At 24.7% G+C, this 19057-nt stretch overlaps 3 protein-coding genes and 1 non-coding gene across 15 annotated transcripts; 2 read left to right on the top strand and 2 right to left on the bottom strand.

The window, feature by feature from the left end:
• Positions 1–181: 181 nt before the first annotated feature.
• On the top strand, positions 182–4779 carry LOC107999148 (protein PFF0380w). Of its 4 annotated transcripts, none has more exons than XM_028667377.2 (5): positions 182–309; positions 1314–1452; positions 1622–2804; positions 2871–3569; positions 3680–4779. In XM_028667377.2, the coding sequence occupies exons 2-5, from the start codon at positions 1390–1392 to the stop codon at positions 4312–4314; spliced, it is 2580 nt and encodes an 859-aa protein (XP_028523178.2). In that variant the 5' UTR covers positions 182–309; positions 1314–1389; the 3' UTR covers positions 4315–4779. The 4 variants fall into 4 exon arrangements, with proteins under 4 accessions (XP_028523178.2, XP_016914308.2, XP_028523177.2 ...); XM_017058819.3 differs by lacking the exon at positions 182–309 and adding an exon at positions 642–754; XM_028667376.2 differs by lacking the exon at positions 182–309 and adding an exon at positions 773–944.
• Positions 4515–10225, bottom strand: LOC107999145 (kynurenine formamidase). Of its 9 annotated transcripts, none has more exons than XM_062076812.1 (8): positions 10037–10225; positions 7677–7870; positions 6034–6124; positions 5844–5945; positions 5491–5625; positions 5042–5393; positions 4817–4952; positions 4515–4719 (listed from the first exon to the last, which is right to left on the bottom strand). In XM_062076812.1, the coding sequence occupies exons 3-8, from the start codon at positions 6071–6073 to the stop codon at positions 4582–4584; spliced, it is 903 nt and encodes a 300-aa protein (XP_061932796.1). In that variant the 5' UTR covers positions 6074–6124; positions 7677–7870; positions 10037–10225; the 3' UTR covers positions 4515–4581. The 9 variants fall into 9 exon arrangements, with proteins under 9 accessions (XP_061932796.1, XP_061932798.1, XP_061932799.1 ...); XM_062076814.1 differs by having other exon boundaries at positions 7677–7859; positions 10037–10175; XM_062076815.1 differs by lacking the exon at positions 10037–10225 and adding an exon at positions 9009–9027 and having other exon boundaries at positions 7677–7859.
• Positions 8575–8647, bottom strand: Trnar-acg (transfer RNA arginine (anticodon ACG)). The gene has a single exon. It is a non-coding gene; the product is annotated as a tRNA-Arg (tRNA).
• Positions 10226–10228: 3 nt separating the features above from the next.
• LOC107999144 (innexin inx2) lies at positions 10229–15489 on the top strand. Its single transcript, XM_017058812.2, has one exon. It carries the CDS (start codon positions 10925–10927, stop codon positions 11999–12001), a length of 1077 nt encoding a protein of 358 aa, XP_016914301.1. The 5' UTR covers positions 10229–10924; the 3' UTR covers positions 12002–15489.
• The last annotated feature ends 3568 nt before the right edge of the window (positions 15490–19057 follow it).

Raw genomic sequence — 19057 nt, 5'->3', positions numbered from 1 at the left:
ATAAAGGATTTAATGAAATGATTTCAAAATTATGACTTCATATAAAAGGCTACATACGATATATAACCTTTGTTAATGACATATTTACAATTATCCAATATTGTACAAGTAAAGACACAATCATTACACATACAGAAATTTCTAGATGGCGTGTCGTTATTAGAAATGTGAATCTGAAGTATAGAACTATATTTAAATATAGAATCTGATTGGTTTCTGATAGACTAAAAAAGGCACATCTATTGGTTGAATTACTGATAGTTTCATATCTACAATACAGTATACATAACAGTATAACTTCATATGATGGTAAGCAAGCGAAGAATTTTTTTTATTCTTATAGTGAACGAATTATGTATTTCTCAAAAATTTATGTTTCAAATAATATATTTTAATGAATATCTCATTTATTTATGAAATATAATATGATTATAATATAATATGTCTCTTAATATTAATTAAAAATAATTAAGAAATTAAAATAAAAAGATATATTTATGATAAAAACAAGATATTATAATTAAACTTTTAAGAATAAAAATATTATGTATAACATTTATCTATTAGAAAATAATTAAATATATTACTATTTTTAGTTATTATTTTAAAATTTCTAGTAATACCAACTTAACAATATTATGAAAAAATCTCTAGATTTAAATCCAAAATTAATATTAAATTCTGCTCAAATAATAATAAAAACTACGTAATTTAGGTTATTTCATAAATATTATAAATTTAGGTTATATTATAGGTAACGTCAATTAAATTACTTTAATATATTTTATTTTTTCTAATATTATAAAATCTTTTTTAATTGTTTTCTTTTTTTTTTTATTTAAAAGAACGTAGAATATATATTATTATTTTTTGTTAAGTTTTGTTTCAAGTAGTAATTGTAATCAGTTATTTAGAATAAAACTTAAAGTTGCGCGATTAAGGTGGTACGTACGAAGTGAAGTGCCTAAAAGTTAACTGCTTGTAAATACAGTATCTGAGTATTATTTATTTCTATAACTACTTTAAATTTCTTTTTAATGTTACATTAATTTTTTAAAAATCGAAATTTTCTTAAAAATCTAATTGTATATAAAAATTAATTGTATATATAATTCTATTTTATCAAATTTATCTATATTATTAAATTTATATTGTTAATCTTAAGTCAAAGTAAAAATAAAACGTGTAATAAATTAAATAATAATGTGTATTTTCAAACAAACATTAATATATATATGTAATGATATATATATAATGTGTTTAACATAATTATAATAGAATTAATAATAATTTCGTTATTTTTTAATTGCAAGATGAATCAAATTTGGTGATGGATTTTATATATTGTAATATGATTCAACTTTTCTATTAAATTATAATAGAACAAATATGGAAAATACGAAAGATGAAATTATATGTATTTCATCAGATGATGACGAAAATATAAAACAGGTTTGTATTTATATCTTGTTATGTTAAAGTTAATTATATTATTATTAATAATTATATTTTTTATTAACTTATAAATTCTTAGTGATATCACTTATTTATTTTTTATTATTTATAAACTACAATAAATAAAGAATTTAAAAAGTTATATATCATTATTTTATTATTTTAGGATAAACGTAATGATAAACAAGATTCATTTATTAAAAAATTAGGGAACAATTCTGATTCTCATATAAAAATAGAAGCTTCTTCAAGTAATTATGAAAAACCAAAAGAATGTGCATTAAAAAGAAAAATATCTGAAATAAATGATGATATTTCTTGTTTTGAAAAAAGCTCAAAAATGTTTATATGTGAAAAAGAAAGCAATGTTAAATTATGTAATATAAAAAAGAAAGAAGAAAAAGAAATAAGAAAAGAAAAGGAAGAAAAGGAAGAAAAAACATTATTGAAACCAAAATTGGTTGTAAAAGAAAAGAAAATTATTTCTTCTGTGGAGCAGGATGTATTTCCTATGTTTATTAGTTTATGTTTGCAAAGAGATCGTTCTGAAGATATGAAAACTATTGTTAATAAATTAAAAAGACGTTATGAGCAATTAGATCCTAAATATGCTAATTCCAAAGCTTTTATTAATTTTTTAAATGATAAAAGAAATGATATAATGAATAGTGATAGTAAATTGTTTGTATATATAGCTGAAGTAATGAATGAAATGAAAAATAGTTATAAAGGAAAGTCATCTTTATTATTAAATAACAAAATTTGTTCTTCTGATGGAAATAAATTAAATAAAAATAAAAATAATTTAAATGTAGTTACTACAGTATGTTCAAATATGTCATATACAATTAATAATGTATTTAATGACAATGAAATTATATCAACTAATACAGATAATGAAGAAAAACAAGAAATAGATCCTGCTATACAAAGGAAAATTAATGTAATATTAAAAACGATGGAAAAATGTGAAGCATATATAAAAAAACTTGAAGAATCAGAAATCAATTTTGATGATGAAAATAATAGTAATTATATCAAACTAGAAAAATATAAATATCGAATGGTGGAACTTTATAACAAATATTGTGAATATACAGGAGCAAATCCTGATGCAGATCGAACATATCTACAACCAAAGCATTTTGGTACTACAGGAATTGTTGCTGTAGATCATGCTATTACAAGTTTCATTAATTCTAAAATATCAAAGAGAAATAAATTGAAAAAAATTGGTGCTTTTAGAGAAGCAATAATTTTTCCAGATTATACTGATATTTTAAGATGTGTTACAAAATGTAATGAATTGCATAATTTAAATTTAGATTATAAAAGACAGAAAAAAATTGGTAAGTTATTAAAATTTTCTTCAAATTAATATAGATATTTTACATCATATATATTTATTGTTATAGCAAAAGATGCATTTGTTGCTTTGGGAAAATATTTGAAACAATGTCGATGCAATGATTATTGGGATACATTTTCCTTATTTCTTGAAAATGAAGAAGATGATCCTGCATTGAAAGACCCAGTGTTAGCTGAAAAATTGATACAGAACCAAAGAGAGGGTGAAAAGAAATTATCTAATGTTTTTGATACATATGTAAAAAAGCAAGAAGAAATGAAAAGTGAAGACTCTAAAACATCATTAGAGAATGAAGAGGATGAAGAGAATAGTATAGAAAATGATGATGAAGAAGATAATGATGATGATGATGTTAGTGAAATTGATATAGATTTGGATATAGATAAGGAAAAAACTAGTTCAGAAGAAGATGAAAATAGTACAGATGGAAGTGAAACATTTAAAAATAATACATGTATAAAAATAAAATCTAAGATAGAAAAAGATATCACAAAAATAGAAGAAATATGCCAAACAAATATGAATGATGAATTAAAAAATAATAGTAATGATAATAGTAATGATAATTCAAAATCAAAAATTAATAATATTGAGAATATATCTAATTGTAAATATAATTTTGAATTGAAATCGATAGAAAATAATACAGCATCATCACCTAATATAGCACCACATTTAAATATTTTACCTAATATAATGTTTTCAACTATAACAAATAATGAAATTTCTATTGATGAAACAAAAGGTTAGTGTACAAATATAATATTGATGGAAAATTAATCATTAAAAAATAAACAAAAATATTTAGATTTTATATATATATATATATACATATATGATGTGTATGTGTTGTAGAGGATGATCCTAATATTATGAATAAAGATCCAATGGATGATAAATTATTACAAAATAAAGAAAAAGAAACAGAAGAAAAACCATTGTTACGAGTGTGCTCTTTTGCTAAACCTCCAGATACATGGAAAGATATACAAGAAAAAGTAGATGAATATAATGAAAATGAAAATGCATTAACTGTTAAGGATGTAATAGATCTTACACAAGATCTTACACAAGAAAATTCAGCTGTTCATCAATGTTCAACTATTCAGATTGAATCTAAGGTACTTCCTGTTGTAAAAGGTAATTACAAAACATTAGTGATACCAGCAGGTAAAAACATAATTAATGTAAAAAATATTACAAACAATTATGTAAGACTGACAAATTCAAATATTATGACTGCATTAAAAAATGATCCAGTCATATCTCCGCAGCAAAATACAAAATCTACAACTATACATTTGTCATCAAATTTATCCACAGATCAGGTAGTAGATATTAATAATCAAATACAAAATTCACAAAATAAACAAGAAAACACAACTGTACAAATTTCTCAATCTAATCAAATTATAATGTTACCTACAAAACAAAAAGAAAGTACCACTCAATGTCCAAAAACGAATTTATCAATTTCACAATCCAAATGACTCATAGAAAAAGTAAAAATAATTCATCGCGACCATTGTTATGCAAAATTAATAAATGATAGATGACCAACGGATTACAATAAATAAACATACTAGTTTTTTTATGGACAATTTGTAATTTATCAACATTATATAAGTATATTAATATATTACACTAGATAAATTTTTTACGAATATTTAAATAAATTTTGTACATTAAATGTTTGTTATAAATTTATTTGAGTGTATGTTCAATATGTACGATATTATTTCTATATAAGTTTTTTTCTAATCATACAAAATATTACGTAATATCAGTTTCGTCAAAATAAATTCCTCGTTTGTAAGATTTTCTACGATATCAAAATGATCGATATTTTCTCTTAACAAAATATATTGAACATTATCTACCATTGTAATAAGTTTCTAAAATAAGAAAAAAAAATTGTAAATTTTTTTAATAATAGATAGAATGTATTAAAATAATTGAGTAAATTATCACTTATTTAAATAACATGAGTACCTGAGCACACTCGCGTGATTCATTGATAAATACTGGTGAATCACATTCTCCATTGGTTACAATAACTTTTAACCCTTGAATAGAAGTATTATTCTTAATATTGAGAGTGGTAAAGCTATATGCGTCGATTTCATTTCTGAAATATATATATATATATATATATATATATTGCGTATTAATATAAACTGAAATATAAATACTTTATTAAAATATTCAAATACTTACTTTGTAAGTTTTAAAGCTGTATTATTACTAGTATTGACAAGAGGTTCCAAATTAAAGATCCCGCTTATTAACACGATACCTTTTAATAGATATAAGTATTCATGTTTTGTCATTTCATCTAACCATAATTTATCATATAAAATACTGGACGCTAGATGTGCACCAGCGCTATGGCCAGAGATCCAAACATTCCTATATAAATCCATCCAATTTATACAAATTTGTAATTTGTATATTAACAAAATTATTATATAAATATTAATTATATCATACCGACATTTGAGACTCGAAGCAGATTTTAGTATATGTGCAATTGCTGTTTTTATCTGCGATATTATATCTCTAAGTTTAACTAAAGTATAAAAAATATGGAAATTAGAATATTTTTAAAATATTATTTTTAATTTTATATCTAAAGCAAAATTGGAATAAAAGAAAACAAAATTTACCATTAGGACATAAATCGTAACCAATGGTTATAACTTTAATTCCTTTATTAACAAAGACAGGAGCTGCATATGCAGATACATCTTTACTACCTTCTTGCCAATAACCACCATGAATGAATATAAATATAGGGGAATCTGAAAAAAATATTTAAAATATTGACTTTTAAATTTAACTTAAAATAAAATATTTAAATAAAATTCATTGTTTATATTGTAAGAAATCTAAATAGGAAGAAATTCAAATATCATGAATATATGATGATTAATTATAATAATTAATGGTAATAGATTTGACTCATCAATATTTTAATATTTAAATCGTATAAAAATCATTAAAATTTTTATTTATATACCTTTAGGTAAGTCAGTTCCATAAATATCGTATTTAGTTCCTTTTGTTGTTCCATACGGAATATCAAGTTCACATTTTAAAGTTTTACGAGCATTTTCGGTAACTATAATAATAAATTCATTATTATATAAAAAAAATATCAACTCATTTCATTTTAAATAAGTTTATTAATTTTTTTTATTTTATTTTACCCTCTTTAGAAAATTTACAATAATTTGACAATATTTGCATTTGATCGAATCTTTTGCTCCATTTGCTCGGACTATAAAGTACTTCCTGATCCTAAAAGCAAAAAAATAAGTTCAAAAATAAAAATTCTCTATTAAATTTGAAATTTATAATTACCAAAGACATTTTTAATAAAAGTTTATTATCACTTCAATAATAATAATTATATTATTTTTTAACGGAATAATGGAATAATAAATGTTCTATTTATTATTATTTTCACTATTGATAATTAAATTATGCAAGTTATTTTTTGGATTTTAGATTTTTTGGAGTACTTTTAAATTTTTAATGAAAATCACAAATTCATTTTTAAATATAATAAATATTTTATTAAATATGTAACAGACATATATATTCCTCATAATTGCATTGAAAATTTATGGAGAATATGCTCCATTTGTTAGAGATATTGTCAAAGTAATAATTTTTGTTTTATAAAATACAATTTATTCACTTATAATTAACTGTTTTAATTAGAGATATTAAGGTTAAATTTTATTTTATGAATTTATGATATTAATTTATAAATATTTTTTAATTCTCACACTGTTATTTTATGCTATTGATACGTGTAACGACTAGCCTAACTGTCATAAATAATTTATTCTCTCTAGAGAGACAAGAGAAACGGGGGAGAGAAATCATATCCCTATTATTACTCTACTTACGTTGTTACTTTCTGATATTACTGACTGCCATCTTGTCTCGATATCTAACAATTTTGCAAGCCAATGATTTAATGATTTAATGATTTAATAATTTTTATTATCGAATATATATTATAAATGAGGTGTAAAATAAACTTAACATTTAATGGGATTTTAAATATGTCTCATCAAAATATCGGTGTAAAAAATAGAAATATTTAATTAATGATTTAAAATCTTGAATAGATTCAATTTAACTATAAAAGCTATTAAAGTCAGCAGACATTAAAAATAATTTCTTTAATACATTCTTTTATAAATATTCTTATGCATATATATATATTATATTATTTAAACTATTGATGTTTTTGCAATAAAATATTAATGCAAAATAATTTATATATTCAAATTTTATTTCCAATTATTTCAAATATTTCAAATTTTATTTCTATTTTTTGGTAATAACTGATATCCTATTATTAAAAAAGTATAAATATAAAATCTACATGTAAAAATATTCTTTTTTATTTATTTTATTTATATTTTATTTATATTTTCACATGAAAAAATATAATTTTTAAATAATTTATATTATTTATATTTAAAAAATCATTAAATACATTCATTATAAGTTTTTGAATTTTTTTATAATTCAATAAATTAAATTAATCATAAATAAAATAAAAAAAATAATACAATTAGTATCAATCACAGTATATTTTTTTTTATAATAACATTAATCATATAATTATTTTTTAAATTTTTTCATTTCATTCGTAAAAAAATTTTAAAATGGCTTGATGCATTCTATATGTCAGTTAAGATAAAAATGAATAAATCGAAGAGCCATATTTGGCAGAGAGTGTAAAAAGATATAAAATATAATATATAATATATATACACAACACATACTTATACATATATATATATATATATATATATATATATATACTTACATATCTTATAGCATGCTATAGTGAAGGTAGCAAGAATAGGCTATGAGGGTCGAAGATATTGAAAACCAGAAAAACCGGTCCTTTCCTTTTGGCCCCACTCTTCCGTAATGCGCCATTCTCCACGGAGAAGTCACAGGTAGGTTCATAGCAGCTGATGTATCGAGTATCGTGCCACGTCGACGCCTACCCACAAACTACAGGTAAGAGAAACCTTTTCCAGTCAAAAATCCCATGGTTCAACGGATATTTTGTTCGAGAGAACTGAATAATATACACAATATATGCAAGCAATGGGATTATCAACGATAGTGTAGCCCGATCATCGAAATCTATCAATCTCTCAATTGAAATGAAAAGCATCCATATAAATGATATTTATTCAAAATTTGTACAATCATTTTAACAACAAAAAAAATATTTTTCATAAAAATTAATTTTAAGTAAAAAAAATTGTAAAAAAAAGAATTAAAATAATATATAATTCAATATATAAAATGATTTTGTCAATTGAAAATTCTTTGTGAAGCATCATCTTCATATCTACCTTGATATTCTTCTCAGTTTACATTGTCTTACAACCGGTTCTCGTGTGCATACTAGGTTAATTTATTTGACCCACCGACTACGCTCATTTCCAATTAGTTTCCACAGCATTAAGTAAGTATCTTTTATATCACATTATCTTCGTTGGAATTTAGGATTGATCCTAAATTATTAATAGTAACGATATTTGTTTGTAATTTAATGTTATATAGATATTCGAATTATTCTGAACAGAATATAAGATATATCATAGAATGTTTATTAATATTAAAAGTCATAAATATTCCATACAGACATGCTATATAAATAATTGATTGTAATATGGTTTATTTAAAAATTTTAGGAAAAAAAACTTCGATCCTGCCAGGATTCGAACCTGGAATCTTCTGATCCGTAGTCAGACGCGTTATCCGTTGCGCCACAGGACCGGCCTTGATTTGAAGTATTATATATTATCAGAAATATATTATATTGTTAACAATATAATAAAAATAATTAAAATAATATTTATTAATATTTATTAATTTAAATAATAATTAATAAAATAAAATTTGTAAACATAAAAAGTTTAATTAAAATTATATATGTATACTTATATCTATAATTTGATAATATTAATACAATAATCAGATATAACAGCAACAATTTACGATTTATTAAACAACATAAATATTAATTTTTTACACTATATTCGAAGTTATTTTTTTAAGAATGCCAATACCAATTCTGATTTATCTATATATAATAATCAATCATAATGGAAATATAATTATATCAATGCAGACTCACTGTAGATAATATGATCCGGCAAAATAAATGATAGAAAAATTTCAATGGTTAGAATTTTTTATCAAAAATAGATAAAAACAAAGATAAAAAAAAATTAAAAGCAAATGACGATATTTAAATATAATACGTTGAATATTGCAAATATTTATAATAAAAACAATATATATTTAAGATATAATCGACTATGTATTTGCCAATTAATATATCATATTCTTTAATTTTTATAATTAACGCATTATAGAAATTAGTTAATTATAGAAATTTATCTGATAATATAATTTATTTACTGATTTTATATCAATAATAATTAATATGTATATAATTTAAAATAAATTTAAAATAAATTTACTAGCATCTACTAAATGATCTACTAGCATTAAATAATCTATAGATTAATAAAGATAGTAATTATTTATTAGTGATGATTGCTGTTCAGTATAGCATCTATCTAGAACGGTGTAAAATTTCAGATGTAAAGCGATATGTTAAGCTTGGTATTTGTAATATGAAGCATATGATATTTATTGTGCAAGTTATTTCAATTATTTTTTTTATGTTCTTTTTAATAATTTTTTAAAATACTACTTTTAAAATACTATTTTATATAACGATAAAAAAAACTAATATAATCGATAAGTTTAAATTTAAATTTAAATTTTGATCCTATTTTGATTAATTTTTTATCAATTGTATATTTTGCTAATATATGATTTTATTTTTATCATTAGACTATATTCAGTTAATGAAAGTTGAGTTAAAAAACAATGATAGCTTTCAATTTAATTTTCATTCTAATAACGAACATGGTATTAATAATATAAGAAAGAAAACAATGTGAATAGTACAATTATCGGCAAAGAAGTAAACTGTAATTATCAGATTTTTAAATGATTATTTTATCTGAGAAATAAATATATAATGTTTTTCGTAAATTTATATTTGAAAAAAAAACAACTAAACTTTTAACAAAAGAAATATTATTTATGAAAAAAGAGAAATTATTTATGGTAAATAAAAAATTTCGTTACCAACAATATTTCATATTTTCTTCTTTCAAAATGCAATATTGTGCTTGAGAGTGATGTGGATTGCTTTTCAACTACGCATGCGTGCAAGCGTCTGCAGATTTTGCTGGAACCGATGTTAGCCGAATGCGATCGAAATTATACGAATAGCAAGCCTAAGTTTCCTGTGATCCAGGCCGACGCGACGGTTAAAAGAGACGAAAAGTGGGGTTAGGTGTAGTAAAGGGACAAGAGAGGAAGAAGGAAAGAGTAAAAGAGGAAGAAAGAAAAAGAGACGAGTTTTCTCATATTGTAAGTGGGGATAGAATCTTAGTGTGCAGCAGAAAGAACGTATAGTTTTGCGTCTCCAACCAGGCTGTATACGATCGACAAGCGAGATAGAGAGAAGACGTTATATGGTGTATGCAAGAGAGAAGAAACGAATTGACAACGCGAACGTTAGACAGAGAAGAAAATAAAAGGGAGCAGCTTGCGGAACGGCATGTCCTCGCGTGCTCGTGTCGTACAGAGTTTCTGAACGCAGCCATTACGACACAACCGCTCTCGGTGACGCTTTGCTGCGGTAGAACCGTATTCACGCGCGCAGTGGTCACGGAACAATCGAAACTGGACACACGTGTTTTTGAAAATACGAACGAAATTTAAACAGTGTTACATCAGTAACGAAGAAGAATACGTCTATTAACGTGAGAAACAAATTTTTTAAAAGCTGTTTGTTTTGTGCGTGTACAGGGTGGCTTAAGGACGCCTTTTGACGCGCGGCGTCACGTCGCGCGGGTCATTAATAACCCAAGGGTGTCCAATTTGATTTGATAAATAGTCTGGTAAATTCGCGATTGAAGTAAATCGCTTGATTTCTTGTGATATCGATTTGAGAGAAAATTATCAACCATGTTTGATGTATTTGGATCCGTAAAGGGACTGCTAAAGCTCGACAGCGTTTGCATCGATAATAATGTATTCCGGCTGCACTACAAAGCGACGGTGATCATATTAATTGCTTTTTCATTATTGGTTACATCCAGACAGTATATCGGAGATCCCATAGATTGCATCGTAGATGAAATACCACTTCATGTAATGGATACATACTGCTGGATCTATTCAACGTTTACAATTCCTGATCGAACCGGTGTCGTTGGCAAAGACATGGTGCAACCAGGTGTTGCATCTCACGTTGAGGGTGAAGACGAAATCAAATATCATAAATATTATCAGTGGGTGTGCTTTACGCTCTTCTTCCAGGCAATATTGTTTTATGTACCACGTTATTTATGGAAGACCTGGGAGGGTGGTAGAATTAAGATGCTAGTCCTGGATTTAAATTGTCCTGTAATGAGTGATGAATTTAAATCGGAAAGAAGAAAATTATTGGTCGAGTATTTCGCGACGAATTGGCATACACAAAATTTTTACGCATTTCGTTTCTTCTTGTGCGAAGTGTTGAACTTCGTTAACGTAGTTGGCCAGATCTATTTCATGGACTTTTTTTTGGATGGCGAGTTTACCACTTATGGCTCGGATGTGGTTAAATTCACGGAAATGGAACCTGAAGAGAGGATTGATCCGATGTCACGGGTATTCCCTAAAGTTACCAAGTGTACATTCCATAAATATGGTGCGTCCGGTACAGTGCAGAAATTCGATGGTCTCTGCGTACTACCGTTGAACATCGTCAATGAGAAGATTTACGTGTTTCTCTGGTTCTGGTTCATCATCCTATCCGTATTAAGCGGTTTAACTCTGGCCTATCGTGCTGCAGTAATAGCTGGTCCGAAGCTTCGCTTGGTGCTATTGCGTGCACGTTCGCGCCTCTCAAAGCCAGAACATATTAATACAATCGCGGAAATGTGTATGATCGGCGACTGGTTCGTTCTTTATCAACTTGGCAAGAATATAGACCCGGTGGTATATCAACAACTCGTTGTGGATCTCGTTACGAAACTTCAGGGCAAAGAATCTGTTTAGTTTCGTTTGTTATATTCATAGAATACCTCTTTTTCTTTTCTTTTCTCGCTTCTTTGTTCTTTTATTCGATTCTTGAACATTTAATTAGTCGAGTTGTTCATCATTATAGTTTACCGTATTTTCATTATAGTTTATTCAAAGATTAAAGACCATTTTGAATTACGTTTACTTTTCATATATGTATATTGCATGTGTAAAATATGTACATGCATTCTTATATTTTTGAAAAATTTTTCGTAATTCAATATGGCGTACGTATAAAATGAATTTTCCCTTCGATCGTTATAAGAAAATTCGATTGGAGGTAAATTTTTGTAGTAAGATATATCGAGCGAAGTGAATGGAGAAATTAATAATTCTTTATTCTTTTTTCTCTCTCTCTTTTTCTCTCTCTATCTCTCTTTTTTCAGCTAAACTACGTATTTATAATCTTTACTATAATATCAAATTAGAAATATCAGTTTTTCATTATCATTATAAAATTTCTCCGAATTCTTTGACTTCAAAAATATTCTTAGATTATTTTTATTTTTTTTTAATATTTATTTTTTTTCAATATCATATTTTGTAACTAAATTCAATTTAGATGATAATAAAAAACTAAATATAGTGCCAAAAAATACACTAAGATTTATTCCGAGATATCACTAAAGAGGGGAAAACATACATGTTATTTTTGCTTCTATTTTTTAAATGTATTTTTTATTTCAAAAATACTTTCTTCGACCGATATCTCCCAATAAATCTGAAAGTATTGGTAATAATATAAACACGATGGAATGTATAAATATGCATATCCAGCACGCGCAAGATAGAGAGAGAAAGAGTTTAGTATTAAATTGCTCTGCAAAAAAGAAAGATTACTCTTTCTTCAGAAAGAGACTTCGATTGTGTGATATAAAATGGGAGACGACGTTTTCATTTCTTTTGCTTTCTCCCGACTTTTTTCTGCCATCTCTCTTTTTTTTTTTAATTTTTTTTCCATTTCCTTGGAATGGATTACCTTCAATTATTTTTTGTTATTTTTTTTTCTTGGATGAAACAATGCGAGAAGAAAAGTTGGGTGGTAGATGTTGTCACGAAGTTGGTAAAAGTCCTTTTATTGCTTCTCCACTTTATTTGAGACACGTCGTCTTTCCAAAAATATAATTTTGCAGCTTACCACTTATTATTATTATTTTTTTTTATATCGTAGGCGTAGAAGCGTACATTTTGTACATTATAGAACATCTTATAAAATAGAGAGTATAAAACTTTATTTTATATATATATATATATAAATATATAAATATATCTATATATATAGCAATAAAATGAAATAAACGAGAAGAGAAAGAAAAGAGGATAAGAAAGTGCGCGCATACGAGAAAAAGAGAGAGAGAGAGAGGAGTGAATGGGATCGCGAGTGAGAGAGAGAAAGATAGTCAGGCACATATAATTTAGGAAAGAAAAAAAAAATACTATTTGAAAATTTTCTTTATCCATTTTTTCATTTACTTTTTTTCTATTAATATTTTTGATCTATTATTACAATAATTACAATATATATATTATATTATATATATATATACAATATGCATCGAGGGACCAAAAGAAAGAAAAGAAAAAGTGGCAAAAAAAAATATATATATAAAAAGGAGGACACCCCTAGATTTTTTTCTTTGTTATTTCTTAGTATTATTTTTTATTCGTCCATAATTTCTGTCTCATTTTGCTGAAATTAAAAAAATTTATTACATATTTAAAATTATTGTTAACTGCCGAAATCATTGTAATACCGTCCTATACCACATGCAATCTAGTTGAAATTTTAAAGATTACGAAAAGATCTATATTAAGAAGAAATAAAAGACAATAAAAATATGTACGCTTAGCTCATAAGAATTTAGAAAAAGAAATGTGCGCGAGTATGAATCGTTTTCGCGCCAATATTTTCATTATTAAATATAGAAATAATACATTCTTTTTGAGAGATTCATGCTCAAAATAAGACTGCCAAGTAATCGAAACACTCCACATCATCGTGATTCTTGTATTTTATATCTATTTAGGATTGTACACGTGAATAGAATTTAGAACATTTTCTTTGATTATATTTGTTATTATATATATATATATATATATAATAATATAATTTATAAATATGTATATATATATATATGTACACATATATATACATATTATATACTTCCTTCTCCCTGCTTCATGCCAGTGTTTTTCCTTTTCGATTTCATTTAATTCTATTTGCATAATAATTTCTTAGAGGTGTTTGTTCCTTATCTTATACTTTTTTAATTTACTTCCATTTATTTTTTTTTTTTTTTATATCGATAATTTTAATATTATAACCGATATCATGAATTTAATCTTCTGGTTCTGAGATGTTGAGAATTTTTTTTCCAAGAAAAAAAAATTTCTCAAATTTTGTTTTCTTTTTTCTCTCTCCGAATGATTCTCTGTTGAACATCGCGAAATAATCCACCGGAAGAGGAAGAATCAAAAAATGCTGAAAAGCAACAATCTACTAGTATCCCAGTGCCTTTGGATGCAATTTTCTAACCTAATATAACCTAATATAATACGAAGTGTATTCCAAAGGTTATAATTAACACGTTTCGTATAAATTTTTTTTATTTATCTATGATAGTCGATTTAAAATTAAATTTTTTTAACAATGTAATAAACATATCAATTAGATAAAATTAAAAAAAGATTTAAATATCAATAAATCACTAAAATTGTTGTTTTCCCTACTTTTGTTGCAAAAAAAAAAAAATAATAAACTTGCCGATACCATGAAACTTTTCTTTATCAACATGGAACGTGTTAAATATAAAAATCCCTAAGAGAAATAAATATCAAACTCTGAACTTATACTATATGATTACGAAAACCAAGGGAAAAAATAAAAGTGCCTATATTCCGTATGCATTTTGGTGTAATGAATGATGAAATTACATTCGTATATAGTGATAGAGCGTCGGTGCATTGTTCTATTCTAATGAATGTCCATGCTGCTTAGTGAAGAAACGTAATATACCTGTAATCGTATACATGTACCTTGCGTGTACGTGCTTCCTCGCGCTTGTAGAAGCGATAAGATAAGAGAAACAATTATATATAAAGAAAAAAAATATATATATTATATATATATATAGAATTATAAAAAGCCAGCTAGCCAGATTTGCTGGAATAACGAGTGATAATTGATTAGTAATGACAATTGCCACATTATATATTTTTTTTCCCCCCTTATTATTAATATCCTATTCTTTACTCGTTGATAATGATAGTTATTCTTTATTAAAGCGTCTTGCGAAAAAAATTGCATTTTTATGAAATCGTTATTAAAAGAAAGAGAGCGTATATTTTAGCTATTTGCGTTTTCATCAATGCTTCTTGAACATAAACAATGTACTGCCAGAATATTCTATATATTTTCATAAGAATGTTCTACAAAATTCAACAAATAAAACGTCAGCGAGTAATTAAGTAGTTCCCATAATTTCTGAGTTTCAGGACCATATTTCCTTTCGTGATTACCATATGTATCATTTTAATTATATATGGGTAAGTAATAAATCGTTCGTCAAAAAATTAAATTCATATATAAAAGATATAATAATATTATTAGAATATATATTTTTATTATATTAATATATACATTAATTATTACATTTCAACAAAATTTTTTTGTATATTCAATAATCGTAATTAATTTTTAAAATTAAAAACTGTAAATGATAAAAATTTACTATTAGTAACTTTTTGGATCTTTTTTTAATATTGGTAGAAATTGAATATAGTATTTTAAGAAATAAGAAAATTCTATTGATTAATAATATAATTTTTCTTATATTTTTTTTAAAATTAAAAATTTTTTTAGAAAAAGAAAGTTAATTTTTAAATATAAGAGAATTAAAAAATTTCACAATTAAAAGTAATTACTACAGTGTATATATATGTTAAATAATATATAATATTTTTGCAAAATCTTTTTTACGAAAAATTCAATATTTTTTCTAAAAAAGAAATATCATATTACATATAAAAAAATATCGTCACCTCTGTGTTAATTTTTGGTAAATTTAACCAATAACTATGGATAGAATTTATTAAACTATGCAATCTCCAAAAGATTTCATTATACGTGCACGTGTACCAGTCAGGGATTGACGATCATCGAAACGAACTTCGATGCTCGAGGTCCAACCAATTTCGGTTCCCTCTACATTGCATTAGGGGACATAAAGATTATTCTCATTTTACTGATTAATATATAATTTGAAGTATAGCCTTAACATTAAATCGAGCCATTATCTTACATTCGAGGTATTTTGGATTCAATTATTTTTGCAAAATCTCTTTATAAAAGAACGTTTTTATTTTATATTAAAAATTTTTGTATAGAGGATAATAAATTAATACAAGCCAGGATGATTTTGTAAAAAAAAAATATTGCATTCTGTCCAATTTTTGTTTTAACTTATCTTCAGTAAAGTAAGGTTAAAAACCATTGGTAATATATAGACATTCTTTAAATATTAAAAATGTTTAAAATCGATACTATTGTGTTGCAAAGAAATTTTAAATTAAAAAAAGAGATAATATATTTATTTTGGTAAGATTCTTATGTAAACTTTTAACAAATTATGACATAAAAATATATTTAATAAATTTCGATATTTTTATCATTGCTTATCGATAAGTTATTTAAATAAAATAAAAAAAAAATTAGCAATTTCTAAAGTAGATAAATTAGATCGTTCAATTTCTTTCACTTTTACTAATTTTTACAATATTATATTTATATTTATGATAATGGCATATTATATTCGAAATAAAATATAAAAGAGCATTACTTACTCTGACGTATAAGATAAAAAAATATATTTATTGGAAAAAAAAAGATTATTAGGATTACTATTATTTTAATTTATGATTATACATTAAAATCACTTTTCAAATTTTAAACATAATTATTAATTATTCGACAATTCTTTCACGATTTTCTCCTGCGTTATAAATGAATGGATATAGTAAGAAATAACGATGAAACAAGATATGTATAATACATGTACACGAATTGAGAGACCAGAGGACAGAATTTTCTTGGGAGGATCCGTTCAGTTTGCCGGTTAGAAGCGACCGCATCAGGGGCAACGGCCGGTCAAAGTCCTAGCTTCGACATTCTATCCCCTCCATTTCTTTGTTCCCTGTCTTTCTTGTTCGCCATTCCTCCTTTCCCTGCGACTTTACTCCTCTTCCACCTTAAACTTGTTCCCTCTCGTCTCTTTATCTTATTTGGTCTTTTTTTTCTTTTTTCTTTTTTTTTCTTCCTTTCCTCTACATTTATGTACTTTTCCTATCTTCTTCGATGCTTATAATTTTGACTGTACTTTCGTTCCCTCCCGTTTTTTTATACTTTCTTCTTCCAAATTTTTAATTTTAAATAGATTATTCGCTTTCGAGATATTTTTCGAATTGATTTTCTATTTTCAAATTTTTTTGCGGATTTTTTAATTTTTATAAATTTGAGAGGTAATAGGAAAATAAGAAAATTAGAAAAAATAAATAAAATAATAATTAATATTAAAATATTAATAATTAAATATTCATATAACTTTCAAAGATACCAATTTGAAATGTATTTTCTAACTTTTTTAGTTATTAATAAATTGTGTAATTTTGAGATTATGCATTTATGTAAAATTTAAATCTACAAAAATCTACAAGAATACATATTATGATATTTAAAATATATTATAATACGTATTATGATAATTGAAATAAATTTCTATTTAATTTTCCATTTTTTTAGTTATGTTTAATCTAAAAGGTATTTACTTCTCTATGAATATTAACAAATTATCTTTTGATCGATAAATGATTAATTCATCTAATAAAACTAGTCTTTGAAGAATTTTTTATATTAAAATTTTATGCATTATGTAATTTTCATTATATATTTCATAAGTTTATTGTTGGCATAAAACAGATTCTAATCCTTTAAAAATTAAGCTATATATATGTATAATTATCAATTGGTATTAATAATTAAAATAAAAGAAAATATTTGAACAATTGCTTCAGTTACAAGAACAACCAACACAATTTCAAAAGAAAAAATAACTTGAAACATGATATGATTAGGTTATGATTAATTAACTTAAAAAATACAATTAAATACAGTTATTTTTTTCTTATGTTAATAGAAATATTTATCGTAATACGTAACTTTATTATTAGAAATAAACTTTAATAGTTACATTTATTATTAGAATAGAATTTAAAAGTTAAGTTAAAGAGAAAATTAATAATTTGGAAAACTTGGAAAATCGCTATCATTTAGATTTTTTATTGCAACGATAAGACTGTTGTGCGTATCTATATTTTTTGAAAAAAAACATCTCGATAAAATATAATTAATCATCATGATTGTGTTCGATGTTATATCCAACTGATTACATCGTGAAATCATCCAATTGAAGGAGATTAAAGAAGTTTCATAAGTTTTATTACGAATTATGTGCTAATCATCGAGATGAACGATTCGTATAGATATTTTAGTTTCTCGTTGTCGTCGTTGGATCAATGTATTTAAAAGTCGTAAAAGCAATGATTATTAAACGCTACACAATCAAGTGAATAAGATATACATATGTGTATAATATATAAATATGACGAACATATAATTTAGATACAATTTAGATATTAAATAAATGATTTTACATATGAAAATAAATTTATACCGGAATAAAAGAGAAGTTTATAAGTCTATAAATTCTATATTACATGAAGAAATAGAATTATTCTTTTCGAAATTCTACTTCTGGACCTTTAACCTAATTTTTAACCCTAGACCTCAAGACGTTCTAGTATCTAACACGTTCTAACATCCTTTATAACATATATCGTTTATTAATCACCAATTTATTTAAATTTATTTGTTCAACTTCATATTTAATCATATAAAATTAATGCAATCAAAATTACTTTTCTCCAAGAGATATCGAACGCGTCAATGCGCATGCTCGTGGGACATGCTAGGGGAAA

The sequence above is a fragment of the Apis cerana genome, linkage group LG6, assembly GCF_029169275.1.
Source record: "Apis cerana isolate GH-2021 linkage group LG6, AcerK_1.0, whole genome shotgun sequence".
Taxonomy (NCBI): Eukaryota; Metazoa; Arthropoda; class Insecta; order Hymenoptera; family Apidae; genus Apis; species Apis cerana.
Note: the sequence above shows the minus strand (reverse complement) of the source record. Positions and strands in the feature narration are given on the sequence as shown.

Bases quoted from the DNA above. Each gene is read 5' to 3' on its own strand.
- LOC107999148 (XM_028667377.2), top strand. From the start codon at position 1,390: ATGGAAAATACGAAAGATGAAATTATATGTATTTCATCAGATGATGAC. The intron at 1,453-1,621 runs GTTTGTATTTAT...TTATTATTTTAG, and splicing joins ATGACGAAAATATAAAACAG to GATAAACGTAATGATAAACA. The intron at 2,805-2,870 runs GTAAGTTATTAA...TTATTGTTATAG, and splicing joins TAAAAGACAGAAAAAAATTG to CAAAAGATGCATTTGTTGCT.
- LOC107999144 (XM_017058812.2), top strand. From the start codon at position 10,925: ATGTTTGATGTATTTGGATCCGTAAAGGGACTGCTAAAGCTCGACAGC.
- LOC107999145 (XM_062076809.1), bottom strand. The intron at 4,953-5,041 runs GTAAGTATTTGA...TATATATTTCAG, and splicing joins ACAGCTTTAAAACTTACAAA to AAATGAAATCGACGCATATA. The intron at 4,720-4,816 runs GTACTCATGTTA...TTCTTATTTTAG, and splicing joins AATCACGCGAGTGTGCTCAG to AAACTTATTACAATGGTAGA.